The sequence below is a fragment of the Triplophysa rosa genome, linkage group LG14 (assembly GCF_024868665.1).
Source record: "Triplophysa rosa linkage group LG14, Trosa_1v2, whole genome shotgun sequence".
Lineage (NCBI taxonomy): Eukaryota > Metazoa > Chordata > Actinopteri > Cypriniformes > Nemacheilidae > Triplophysa > Triplophysa rosa.
In genome coordinates, this window is record NC_079903.1 from 15770826 (window position 1) to 15784240 (window position 13415).

General features: G+C 38.4%; 4 protein-coding genes across 16 annotated transcripts in view; 2 read left to right on the forward strand and 2 right to left on the reverse strand.

The window, feature by feature from the left end:
• dhrs13a.3 (dehydrogenase/reductase (SDR family) member 13a, duplicate 3) overlaps positions 1–1722 on the reverse strand; it is an 83550-nt gene extending 81828 nt beyond the window's left edge. For all 12 annotated transcript variants that reach the window (XR_008964268.1, XR_008964269.1, XR_008964264.1 and 9 more), the window contains exons 1-4: positions 1517–1722; positions 725–843; positions 511–634; positions 94–420 (exon numbers count right to left, since the gene is read on the reverse strand). Coding sequence is in view for 2 of the 12 variants with exons in the window: in XM_057350589.1 (XP_057206572.1) it covers positions 94–420; positions 511–634; positions 725–843; positions 1517–1643 (697 nt within the window). In the remaining 10 variants the exon portion in view is untranslated. The remainder of the gene's footprint in view (positions 1–93; positions 421–510; positions 635–724; positions 844–1516) is intronic.
• A 613-nt stretch (positions 1723–2335) lies between these two features.
• cryba1a (crystallin, beta A1a) lies at positions 2336–4013 on the reverse strand. Its single transcript, XM_057351457.1, is given in 6 exon segments — positions 2336–2507; positions 2509–2595; positions 2951–3093; positions 3310–3451; positions 3618–3736; positions 3840–4013. Coding segments are annotated over 6 exon segments (636 nt in total). The 5' UTR covers positions 3930–4013; the 3' UTR covers positions 2336–2452.
• A 2295-nt stretch (positions 4014–6308) lies between these two features.
• On the forward strand, positions 6309–7603 carry crybb1l3 (crystallin, beta B1, like 3). Its single transcript, XM_057351492.1, has 5 exons — positions 6309–6377; positions 6523–6638; positions 6919–7051; positions 7135–7277; positions 7404–7603. The coding sequence occupies exons 1-5, from the start codon at positions 6312–6314 to the stop codon at positions 7570–7572; spliced, it is 627 nt and encodes a 208-aa protein (XP_057207475.1). The 5' UTR covers positions 6309–6311; the 3' UTR covers positions 7573–7603.
• Positions 7604–8810: 1207 nt separating this feature from the next.
• unc119a (unc-119 homolog a (C. elegans)) lies at positions 8811–13377 on the forward strand. Of its 2 annotated transcripts, XM_057351499.1 has the most exons (5): positions 8811–9163; positions 11425–11532; positions 12059–12176; positions 12297–12487; positions 12602–13377. In XM_057351499.1, exons 2-5 carry the CDS (start codon positions 11463–11465, stop codon positions 12712–12714), a joined length of 492 nt encoding a protein of 163 aa, XP_057207482.1. In that variant the 5' UTR covers positions 8811–9163; positions 11425–11462; the 3' UTR covers positions 12715–13377. The 2 variants fall into 2 exon arrangements, with proteins under 2 accessions (XP_057207482.1, XP_057207481.1); XM_057351498.1 differs by lacking the exon at positions 11425–11532.
• Positions 13378–13415: the final 38 nt, after the last annotated feature.

The following is a 13415-nucleotide window of genomic DNA, read 5'->3' on the forward strand; positions in this document are numbered from 1 at the left end:
GTGATAGAATCTTCCTTTCTGGGTGAAGTTAAGGCTTCAAAGACCTTTACCACCTCAATTTATGACGCAAACAATAACTGAGGGGTCACTGACCCGGATGCAAGCAGTAGCAGGTGACATTGGTCCCCTCCAAGCAGTTTGCGAGCTCTCGCGTAAAGAGCACATTACACAGTTTGCTGTGACAGTAAGCTCTGAACGCGTGCCAGGACGACTGGCCGGTGACCAGATCTTTCTGTGTGTTGAGAAGGTTGAAATCCACGGAGCCCAGACGATGAAGCAGGGCAGACACGTTGACTATACGGCTGTGCTCTGCCTCCTTTAGACGATCCAACAGCAACAGGGTGAGCAGAAAATGACCCAAGTGATTGACCCCAAACGCCATGCCAAACCCATCTTCTGTTTTGCCACATGTAATGAGTCCTAAGAATAACGGTTGATATCAAAATGCAGTACATTGAATACCTTCATTGCAAATGCTTGTTTTTTGATGCATGTTAAATAAATAGTTACCTGCATTATTGATAAGCAAGTCGAGTCGAGGTTCACTCTTAAGAAAAGTTTCGGCAAAGTTGCGCACAGACTTCAGACTGGCCAAGTCCAAATGCATGTACAGCACTTCAGAGTTCCCACTCTCCTGGAGGAGTTAAGATTTTGCACATCTCACTTTTACTCTCGTGCAAATAAAAAAATACTGGAATAAAGTGGGCTTAATGGATAAGTTTACCCTTCTAATGTCATACACAGCAGCTTCTGCTTTTTCTTGGTTGCGACAGGCCAAAATAACCCTGGCTCCTCTTCTGGCCAGATCCAAAGCTGTGGCTTTGCCAATACCTGTGTTACTCCCTGCAAAATAGACAGTACACTGAACTGAAACTGCTTATTTAATGTTCAAGTGTATATTAACTAGTTCAATAGTTTACTCATTCTTTCTTACACTGAAAAATAAAATAAAGGCCTATATATAAATTGAATATATAATATAGTAGTAGATATAATATAGCATTTGTGTAGTCACTAGGCCAAGAATATAAATCCAATAATTAATCCAAAATAACAGAAAATTAATTAAAACTATGTTGTATTTTAGCATTCTCAGTGTAGTGCAGAATGTTTTTTAAATAATATTTTAGCATAGTATCAACCAGTTCCATGCTGTCTCGCCCTGGGATGTTTTATACAACATCAATATTCTGGCTTTTACTGGCGGCCTTTATATTATTTGGTCCACGTCACCCATTTCCAAAACATTTTCAACAAAATTTGTAATGAAAAAGTTGCCAAAATTATATTTTTCTCTGCATTAACTAAGACTTATGCTTCAGATCAAAGGTGTTTTTAAGATCATGTAAAGATCGTGTAACGTTAATGATTTATTCAAATGACCCTACACTTTTGAACAGTGGTGCATGCATTTATGTATATATGCAATGTATAAAAATAAGATGGAAATGTGTTTGCGTTTTATTTTGTATTATGTTGATATCATATTCAACAACAGATAATAAAAATATCAAACCTGTAACAATTGCCGTCTTCCCTTTTAACTTTGCGCTGCTCTTAAATCTGGATCCTCTAAACAGACTGTAATAAATCAGTATATATGAAAATATTGCAGCTGCAAGCACTGACAACACGACAGACATTTCGGCAAAGCTTGTTTGTTCCGACACTTCAGTTCAGTCAGTGTAACAGCGTTTGTTTTCATAACTTTATGCAACTACTTCCGGGTTCTTTTTACTTCAAAACAACGCTAGGTGGCACAGTTTCTCTCAAATGCCATTATCTTTTATTTACATTAAAATGATCGCAATAATAATTCCCTTACAATACCTGTATTTGTTCCCTTCCGCCAGATAACATCCCACCAAGAACCCAACACAAGGACCATTAAAAACACTACAATTCCTATTAATTCCAATAGAATTTCATAATGTTTTTGTTCCAGCAGGAAAGAAAGGTTTTATTCAGAAAGCATCTTACAGTTTTTCAAGGGGACACCCTTAATTCATTACACTTTTACATTAGTAACAATAATGGTGTTAAATATATATAACCTAGTTAACAACTTTTTTTATTATTTTTATTATTTTGGCTGATTTTAAATAGCTACACATATCAAGCACACTCTCACAAGGTGTTGTTATCATGCTTGTACCCTTTATTGATGTCTTTTGCACAGACTGCATCATGACAGCGATGAGGAGCAAAACTTGAGTTACATCACTGCGCCGTGCACCCACAGAATCAGTCTGCTTGATTTCTTCCTGACATACTTTTCAGTCGATGAAGAAAGCGCTGTAAACGTCAGCCGAATTCACCAGACGTTCAGCCTGCGCTGGGCCAGGTCTAGCTGGGCATGACGGGATCAGAATGAAGGGGTGGAGGTGAGGAAGAGGTGGAGGAAGAGGAGGAGGATGTGGGGGAGGGAGGAAGGGAGTTGGGCGGATCGCCCTCACTGCTGAACTCGGCGGAGAGACTGAACTTGGAAGGTTTGAGCGTGGGAGCCCCCTGTAGTGTTTGTACTCGCCCCCATGGTGGTCACACTCCATGATGTACTGGTAACCACGGTAGCCGGGGTACTGGTAACAAACCCAGCTACAGGCAGTGAGAAAAATGCACACTGAGATTTTAAATGTAATATTCCCACACCCAAACATGAACATTCTTTCATTATTTACTCATGCTCATGTCACTGGAAACCCGCATGACTTTCTTTCTTCTGCAGAACACAAAAGAAGATAATTCGAAGAACGTTGGTAACCAAACAACACTGGCCCCCATTGACTTCCATTGTTGTCCATGGAAAACCACTTTCTCAAAATATCTTCGAAGAAAGAGTCATTCACAGGTTTGGTGAGGGTGAATAAATGATGACAGAATATTTATTTCTGGGTGAATTAAAGCACCTAAAACTAAATGTGTGGAAAAGAGAGAGAAGTATGGTACTCACGCCCCACTTTGCACCTGCATTGATCCGATCTCATTGGAGGGCCAGCCCATGGCCTGGAGAGAGGGGTAGTCATCAGTCATCTCCCACTGGTGTCCAATAAAGTTCTCCCGCTCAAAAACAGTTATCTTTGACTCCTTGTGGTTCTTCAGATCATAACATTTGGACATAACATTTGGAATGTTGATCATTTGAAGGGACGATAATTATAATTATAGTGTTTTGGTGGTCAGAAATGACACCTCTGAAAACTAAAACGTGTATAGAATTTCGTATTTTCAAAATATTTTTTTTTACGGGTGATATCAAAACATGAAAAACACAAAATGTCCATGGATCAGCTGACGGCATCTCATACTCACTGCAGAGCAGATTGGTCTGAGGGACATTAGCCTCTCAATGTGATAGGCATTGCTGCCACTCCAAGACTCCCAGCGAGGGTAGTCTCCTCTTTCCAAAATGAATTGCTGCCCACAGAAGCTGGAGTGTTCATAGCCCACCCAGCTGTTCAAAACATAGACACAGATAGAAATCATGACAAACACAACACACTAGCCTCATTTATGTATGTATTGGCTATGTACTTATCCTGTGTAATTTATAATCCAATAATGTGAACAGGTTTGTGTGAGGGAAGGTAAAATAAAAACAATGGAGGTCTGTGACTTACGCTCCACACTCCACTTTCAGAGAGCGAATATTGTCCATGCCACATTCCATGATGTTCTGACAGGCTGAGGTGAACTTCGTGCGCTTCCCTTGGAAATTCTCTTGATCGTAAACTGTGAGCTACAGGAGTTTACAGAAACAACAGTCGACATTGACATGCTCATGCAGTTGAGATCATGTGTCAAGATGTTTTTATTAGTGTTGTTATCAAGCATTTACTTGCCTTCCATGGCCCCATTGGCATGGGATTAGTCAGAGCCATCCTTGAAGATATCTCAATATTGATAGACCTGAAGAGCACGGGTTTCATCATCCCATTTATGACAACTGTACAAAAAGCTTCAGGCAGTTGTGTTAGTTAGTGTTGCCAAATGTCATTGTTGCTGTAATAAGTTCACTAAAGAAAAAAAAAAAAATTGACTCTGTCAACTGATTTACAGGATATCCTTCTAACATAACAATGATACATTGAGTTAACGAAAGAGAAAAGTCAGATTTATAATTAAAAAGATTAATTTGATAGAATGCGTTACATGGTGGAAACATGCAAATCTACAAGGTGCACAGATTATATTTAGCCCGGAAGCTGTTGTACATTAAAATAAGTAATGTCAAAAGCGGTTAAAAAACATTTTAAGCATTTTAATCTACTTTCTTTTGTTTAACATTTATTTTGTAACATTTATTTATTGTTTAAATATTCCTTTAATTTCTCAAAATAGACATTATTATTGCAGTGTTCAAGTTCATATTTTTTCCCAAGATGCTTCCTGTTTGTTATGGTCTTTAATGTTGTTCATGTGTTCCTCCTCCATAGTGAGCGCATCAGTGAGTTGACCATGACTGACTAAAATAAAAGGACTAACACAAAGGGCTTACCTGACCTACCCAAAAAATAGCTGTAAGCGCTCAGGGCCTCCACACAACAGTCTCCAGACCTCCAACTAAGGGCTCTATTTATACGTTTCATGACAGAATGGGAAGACTGGCCACAGGGCGGGCAGGAGTCAGCACTTTACCCCAGGCCTCATTGTTTTGGACTGAGCCTTTGGCTTTACCCTGCTCACAATGCCATCTGCCGTAGCCAGGGAGGCATGGTGCCTAACTGTCATCTGCCGCCGGGGTGCATGCCAGGCACAATGATTTCGTGCATACTTTTACATACTGTATGACTAAAGTGAACCTCAAAAAATGGGATCTTTTCAGCAAAGATGTTGTAAGAACCAACAACTATAAAGTGTTTTGTTTAAATTTGGCAAGGACCTGAAAAGCTTGAATGTAACGTTAAATATTCAAGGAATGAAGGCCATTGTTATACATATATGTTATTAAAAACATTTTAGTGCTGTTTTAGTACATAATCTTCTTCTTTCTCTCCTCTCGACATGGTGACAGACGTAGAGTGTTTCAGCTACCCGCTTTCGCCTGCCTTTACATACCCGCACACAGATGCTGTCCCTCACATATGCATACACATGCGATACACCTTTACAAGCACATCCATTCAACATGCATGTCCTGCCCACTCCTTTGACTTTATGCAAAGCAGGCTGCCGGCAATTGCCTGTTGTGAAGTATGGCTAAAATAAATAGCATTAAGGTTAATAAATAAACATCATCTTCAATTTGGAGGAATTTAGTTTGACTACTGGTTTAAATTGGGCATTGGAAACAGATTTTTATACCCACATGGCACTGTGTGAATTATCACTATTTACTATATGTTTTGTGGACCAAGATTCACACAAACGTTTAAGCAGAAACTTTGCTCCAAGCTGAGACTCCGAATTTTGTGAAACCATTAGATGAGCTAAAATGCTAAAATACACCCGTAGTCACCCATAAAACTGCTGAAGCGTCATACAGTGCAACACAACAACAACGAGACTCCCTCTTTCTCCCAATGGAGAGGTCTATGGCAAAACTACTGAAGTCAGCACATTACTGGCTGCGCTACAGAAAGTGAATGAGAGAGAGAGAATGAAAGACCGGAGAAGAGCTGAAGAGACAGGGACCGTAGAGTTCTACTCTTTCTGCTGATGGAGGTAGACATCAGACATCCAGCCGTGGCCTGGAACAAAGCAATGGGCAAAGTCAGCTGGGTCACACAGATAAGCCTGCACTCCTTTTATCCAATCGACTGCCCTCGTTCTGCCCTAGAGGTACATGTATATATAAGCCATCCGAAAGTTCATTCGGATCTTGGCATCGCTTACTCTGCTAACTCACCTCAAACATTCCATTGCTCTGTTCCTGACTGTTTTGCTGAGTTTTGGTAAGATCCCGTATTGGGGAATGGATATTGCAGAGGGTGGGCAAAGGATCAAATTATAGTTAATAAGCATAAAGAAGCTGCCTCTGTTTTAATAATATAGGAGATCTCATTTAAACAAGCTGGGGTGAATCCTAATTGTGGGAATGTTAGAAATTATAGATACATTTAAAAACATATATAGGGCAATATAAGAGCGATTGAAAATGAAATTTCATGTACTGTAATAGTCTTGATAATTGGTTTCTCTATAAACATTTACTGTAGTTGAATAAATATAGCTGAATTCTGAATTATATGTTTTGCCTTGAGCCTGATTGATGATTCATGCGTGACTAACAATATGATATTCTTGTATCTTGATTAATTTGTGAAGCAAATCTTGAATTCTCTCATTCTCTCTATTGGCAAACAGCTTCAGTCATGTCTCACACTGCTGTACAGGGAAGCATGGGGAGTCGCCATGCCACAGGAATGAGCTCCTATAGGGTAAATGAATCCCATAATGTTCTTACCTGAACATTATGCTCATCTAAACATATGCACTATTAAGCTTCCATAACAGATTGGTGATACGTAGGATGCACTTAAGTAGGCTATTATTCATATTTGTACTCTATATCTGTGCGATCAGATATATCTGTTTGAGTTCGAGAATTTCCAAGGGCACATGATGGAGCTGAGTGGAGAGTGTCGGAATATCTGTGAGCGTCTGAACCGAGTGGGTTCCATCAGAGTGGAGTGTGGGCCGTAAGTACAGAATGAATTTACGAATAACATACATGTTATACAATAATCAAAATTAACGATAAACAATAAATTAAAAAAATATATTGTTTCACTGTGTAGCCGATCAACCAAAACCCTTTAATTGAAATCCTTTGTTTCCAGCGAAATGAAAAACTTTAAAACTGATGCAGTTAATAAAAAACATTGCATGTAAACAATTCCAAATTATGATGCATGGTATAACATATAGTAGACATGTTTGTAAACAGACCATATACGCATATCCTTCACAATACTGCAGATGGGTGGGTTATGAGCAGCAGAACATGTGTGGTGAGATGTTTATCCTGGAGAAGGGAGAATACCCTCGCTGGGACACTTGGTCCAACAGTTACCGCTGTGACCATTTCATGTCTGTCCGACCAGTTCGAATGGTGGGTAAACATAGCATCACGAGACAGCTTTTAGGGAGATTCATGAATGACAGCAACAACACACAACTCTGTTTTGTCCCTAGGACCTACAAGACCATAAGATCTGTCTATACGACTGCATTAATTTTGACGGCCGTAAGATGGAAGTTTGCGATGAGGACGTCCCAAGTATGTGGGGTTTTGGCTTCCAGGACAAAGTAGCAAGCATCCAAGTTAATGGTGGAACGTAAGTGATTTCTATCCTAAGCAATTTTGTGATTTTGTGTGTTTAATCTATACATTTTTGGGGAAATGATCCCATGACCTGCCCTGATGTTTCTCGAAAGTTTTTTATCATTACTCTAATGCCTAGGTGGGTTGGGTACCAGTACCCTGGTTACCGTGGATACCAGTACCTGTTTGAGTATGGATCCTATAAGCACTGGAACGAATGGGGTGCCAGTTTTCCCCAGATCCAGTCTGTGCGTAGAATAAGAGACATGCAGACGCATCACAGAGGCTGCTTTGAGATGACGGCATAAACACAGACAAACAGCATGAACAGGTGGATGCGACAAGGTCCTGCAGGAGGAGACTTTTGGAATGTAATCTGTCATATTCAACGAGCTGCTCATAACAGACATTACCCACAGGGATGATAAAACCCAATTGCATGTGTTGTGGCCTGAATGGTTGGATGGAAAGTAATTCAATTTCCAATACCGTAGATAAAATTGTCAATATGTGACGTTAATGCGAATTAAGCTTTAATTAATATATATATTTTTGATTTTATTTATTTTTTATTCTTTTTTTCTTTCATTGACCCCATACTCTGTTTAAACTTTGCTAGTAATTTTCCTTTATTAGATTATATTCATTTCTAATTCTGCCACAAAGGAGCTAAATAATATTCACTCAGCCACAGCCATCAATCTTTCCATCCTTTTCATCCTCTGAATGCTTGACTGCTATGTTTAGCATTATAAATGGAGTTATGCAAAATAATCTTAACATGTCAGGCTTGATTGATTGAGAAGAATTGCATTAACTCTCTCTCCTGGCCATTTCATACCCTCATTATCTCTAACAATGAGGTAATCCTGTCACACTTTTCTCAGGGATGCTGACATCTAAAAACACATTTACTACAACCAGAAATAAACTATTTTAAAAGCACAATTACTGTAAGATATCATTTGTTTTGCTCTGCATGTTGTCACATTTTTTCTCTGCATGTTTCACATTAATTTGAGAGTAATTCGTTTAATGTTTGTGTTAACATTGTTTTCTAGTGGCGATCTATAACCGGGGTAATTTACTTTTAAACAGCATCGACTTAAAGTCACCATGAAACGGAAGTTGCGATTGCCTTCTTTTCCGTATTGTGACGTGATCCGAGTGAAACGGCTTCTTAAATTAGAAAAAAATGTAAGGCGGGGCTTTATTTTGCCCTTCCCTTTTTGATTGGTTTGTTGTAAGTTGGCCTGAGGGGAGGGCTAAAAATGCCTGGCCATTGGACAGTCAGTTTAGTCCTAACTCTTTTTTTGTTGCTGAACAGTTGTTGTTGTTGAGAGGGGGAGAGGAGTTTAACGTTTTTGATTAAAGATTACAAGTGCAAATGAATAAAAAATAAATAATGGTGTGCACGGATAAATCATTTATAATAATCACTGCAACACTGTGTAAAACACTTAGAATTTTCCTGTTTGGTTGCATGAGACAAAATCGTCTGCCCACTTCCTTCCGTTAATTGTTAATGCGGATCATCTCTCACTGGTTCTGCACGATTGTTTGAGTTAACCAACGCAGAAAGGCACTAGAAAGACGGAGTGAAATAAGTCTGTATCTTAAGAAGACTGGCTGGGGGATGTGAATGATCTATTCTTGTAACAGTAGGCTACAGCCTGCGTTAAATAGCCAGCAGAAGGGAAACAAACAAACGTCCCTTGCCAGAGCTTGGGTGCGAAAACGGACACTCGCGCACAAACGCTTTCGTCGATCTGAATGCGCGTTTAGAGATGAAAGTGAAGCAAGTCTGCGGCGCAGGTGTCCCGTGTACAACCGAAGAGGATTTAAAACATTCAGTAATAACTCCGGAGGATGTGATCGGGCTGCAGAAGATCACAGACAGTAAGTTGAGCGCTATCCGAAAAGGGAAGCCAAAACAAATAACTTACATAGGCTACTTGCACATCGTCATATTTTGCCGTAGACAAAATGCCGCTCCCCCTGCATGTTTTGTCTCACGCTGTGACGTAACAATAGAAGTTTATATAAAAAAAAGCTTAAATAGGCCTATGCTAGGTCATTTGAAATGTAATGTTTATGTGACGTCTTTATTTATTGTTTTCTTTCATAGAGAATGACCATTTGCTTTGCAAAGTGTGCATTTAACCCCTGTCTGACGATTATTACGTAGTAAATCGACAGATGAATCCTTCAATCATCGATTAAACGATAGTGACTGCTGATCGAGTGAAATTTGCATTTCGTATTTTATTGAATGTCTAATTTCTTAGTTAAATATATAAATGCTATTATGTAAGACTGCATTTATTGTTCCTCATATTATATAACATCACTCTATCAACAGGTGTTTATTCATATAAGCTATAATAAAAGCCATTGTGGTTGAGCCTTTGTCCTTATAGCTGACCAATACTGTAATATTCATAAAATGTCTGTTTTATTTAGTTGTCAATAACTGGCACTATAACAAAGGGACTCAAAGATCTGTGAAATGCAAATGCCAGATCCAGAGTTCAATTCATTAATATGAGAACTATTTTTCAAAGCTGAAACCGCCACAACTGACTGAAAGAAATTTGCATTACTGTTACACTTATCATTTGGCTTCTCACATTTTTATGCACAAGTTTATAAAACAATTAATGATACCGTTAATTTTGAGCAATGTTTCTTCTTAAAGGATGAATTACAGTTTTGTTTACATCTGCACATTAAAGGGATATTTCACCCAAAAATTATGTCATCGTTCACTCGGATCTTATCCCCCATTGAATAGTATTTATTTTACCATACTATGGCAGTAAATGGGGGATGGGATCTGTTTTGTTACTGACATTCTTCCAAATATCTTCCTTTGTGTTCAGCAGAACAAAGAAATGTAATAAATCTATATAACTGGTAAATTAATATTTGATCATTCATTCATTTGTTATATAAAGCAGTCTCATTTGTTTACCTACAGTAAAACTAACAGGTGATACTAGCTCGAAGCTATATGTCACTAGGCATGGGCCGAATACCCGTTCCAAGGAGTCAAGGTTTCAAAACCACCAAAATTTTCTGTGATACCGTTTCTAAGGTATAAGCTGTGTTTACACAAAAATACATAATTAAGTCATATAATGCAATGTTTGATGTTTAGGCCTAATATATGGGCTATGACAAAAAAAAACAATTTTGAAAGAGTATTATATTTTTAAGGCTTTATTTTTTCCATGTCATATAGGTTCTATGAATGTTGGTTAAAAAAAATATTTGTGTCCAGTTGAAAGGTTGTTGATGGTAATACGCAGACATTTGAAAATAACACATTTTAGTGTTGTTATTGTAATACCGTGAAACCTTGACACTTTTGCTAAAGGTTATCATACCGTCAAAATCTCATACCGGCCCATGCCTATATGTCACCTGATGTTGCTTGTGACAACATTAGATGTATAAAAAGTATACAGTATACATGTTACTGTATAAAAAGCTACTATATGATACATGGGCACATAATATTAACAAACCAGGGTCTATGTCAGTCAATTTTGGAAAAGAAATATCTCTTCTAGACCTTTCCTTCTATTTCTTTGACCACTTTATGGTCAACATTTAAGAAAACGTTTCATTGAATAAACAAAATGTTTGCTTTAAAACTTTAGCAGATGTGTGCACTTTGCCTTCCCTTTGTCTGTGCCCAGCACACTGAGGAGGCTAAAAATAACTTAAGTGATTGGCTAAGCCCACTTTTGCCCATCTGTTAAAAGGAAGCTTGGGTAGTGAATAGATGGGATGACTGGGTCGGGTCGGTAATGTTAATTTGTTGTAAATTTGATGATTTGGAAGTAACATGGAAAAATTATTTTAATCTATACTGATAAGCTCGCCTCAATGTTATTTTAGCAGAAATCGACACCTCAAAGGTTAAAGCTGTCCTAAATCTCTGTAGCATCTCCCAATCTGTGACATGTGATGGCAAACATTCTGAGCTTCTTAGGATAAATCCAGCACAGAGAGAGGACGACTGACACAGCTGCTGCCAGCACCTCATTTGTCTCTTCTAGGAGGTTGGCACAAGGAAACAGGAACACAAACAGGCCCAAACTTTACATACATCACCACAGAGTATACAGAAATAGCTCTTTTTGTCCCTGCAGTCTATCACACGAGGCTCTCATCACACAGACCCTGAGGCATGTTTTTGATGGCTCTCCTGGTTCATGTGACCTGCTATGTCACATACAGATACATGTCGCAAAAATATGGTTAGTCTGAGAATCACACCACTGTTATTGTTCATGCATATTTTTTAACTTTTAAATGGCTCTCAGTGGCTTTTAGGGTCATATGCTACATTTTATGTATAAAATACAAACACAGCTTGCAGAGCAAATTTTTTCATTCATTATTATAGGAGCAATCGTCTGAAGCACACATTGTCTATAAAATGTAATAATATTATATCAAGCATTTCTAAAACACTTAGAAAAGTAAATCAAACACTTGAAAAAGTAAATCATAAGTAAATGTCTTTACCTGCAGTATGCCATCAAAGCTACAAAACATGAACTTGATAAAGACCTTCGCAAACTGATTCAGAATGATACATTCATGAATCGGTTTTGTTGGTTCAGATTCTAAACTGTATAATTGTTTTAGGGAAATTGTTTCTTAGTAAAGTCACTGGACAGCATTTGTCATTTTGGAGCTTGACAGAACCAGTTCCTAAACTAAGGTGAACATGTGTCTGGGCACATGCTAAATTGTTTTGGTTTGGTTTTATTCCCATAGATTACCTTTGTGGTCCAGAGCAGAACACACACAGCATTGACTTCACCAGATTCAGAATCAGAGACATGGAGAGCGGCACAGTTCTGTCGCCAGGAAATCGCCAAACCGCCTGCCACAGGTAATACATGGGCCTGGACTCTCAAAATCGATCGTAAATTCTATGCAAACTATAGTAGGGAGTTACAGGTGAGTCAGAATCTCATTTTCCCTCATAGACCCTTTTTCCCTACATCCACAGGGTGAAGTTCACTGTAGGAGACGCTTCCATAAACAATTTCCGTATGATCGAGAGGCATTATTTCCGTGGACAACTGCTGAAAAGCTTTGACTTTAAGTTTGGCTTCTGCATCCCCAGCAGTAAAAACACGTGCGAACACCTATACGAGTTTCCACCTCTTTCTGAAGAAACAAGTACAACAAAGAAACAAGGTTACATTTATAATGTTGTATATGTTCATGTATGACTTTCTCAGAAGTCTTGTGGGAATGTGCAGGTCTTTTGATTGACACATCCATCGTTGTGTTTCTTGTATCCTTCCACAGTGCATGACATGATGCTTCACCCTTATGAGACGCAGTCTGACAGCTTTTACTTTGTGGACAACAAGCTCGTAATGCACAATAAGGCAGATTATTCCTACAACGGAGGACCGTAAGAACACTTTCATCACATGCAAAGTTTGAATGGACTGGTACAGCACTCGAAACGACATCTAGGCCGTGTTTGTGGTGCTCAGGATGTGTGTGTTTGTGTCCATGTGTGTGCAAGAGAAAATGTCAGAATGGGCCTGTACTCGTCGTGCATATTTCGTACACCGATTTTGTAAAACTGTTTGATATTTGGTTTCTTACGTACTGTGTTTCTCTTTGAGTGTGTAAGCTTGTAAGTAATGTAATAGAATACTGTTATGAACAAAGATCTGTGTCTTTTGTGCGTAAAGTATTGGCCTCTGTGTATTTATTGTCCCAAATAATTCTACAAAATGAACTTTATTTACATATTGCCATTGGCAGTCAAACATATAGTCCTGCATAAAACTCACTTCATCATAATACCGGGTCCCGAATGCATAAACAGAAGGTCTGATAAAGATATAGTACTCAGTTTACAGTAATGTGTTCGAAATGTAAGGAAAAACCCTATCGCTTCTGACACGCTGACATTGCACTTTATCTAGGAAGGATGGGTTCAAAAGTAAATGCTTTTTTTACTTTTGAATTTCTCTAGTTTGGGCCTATTACAGTATAATGTAAAATGTTATCATTATACTACTGTATCTATATGCACACTGTTATTTTCATTTTAATAGCATCTTGTCAAAAACTGTGATAGTTATATGTTACATGTCGATCCTTT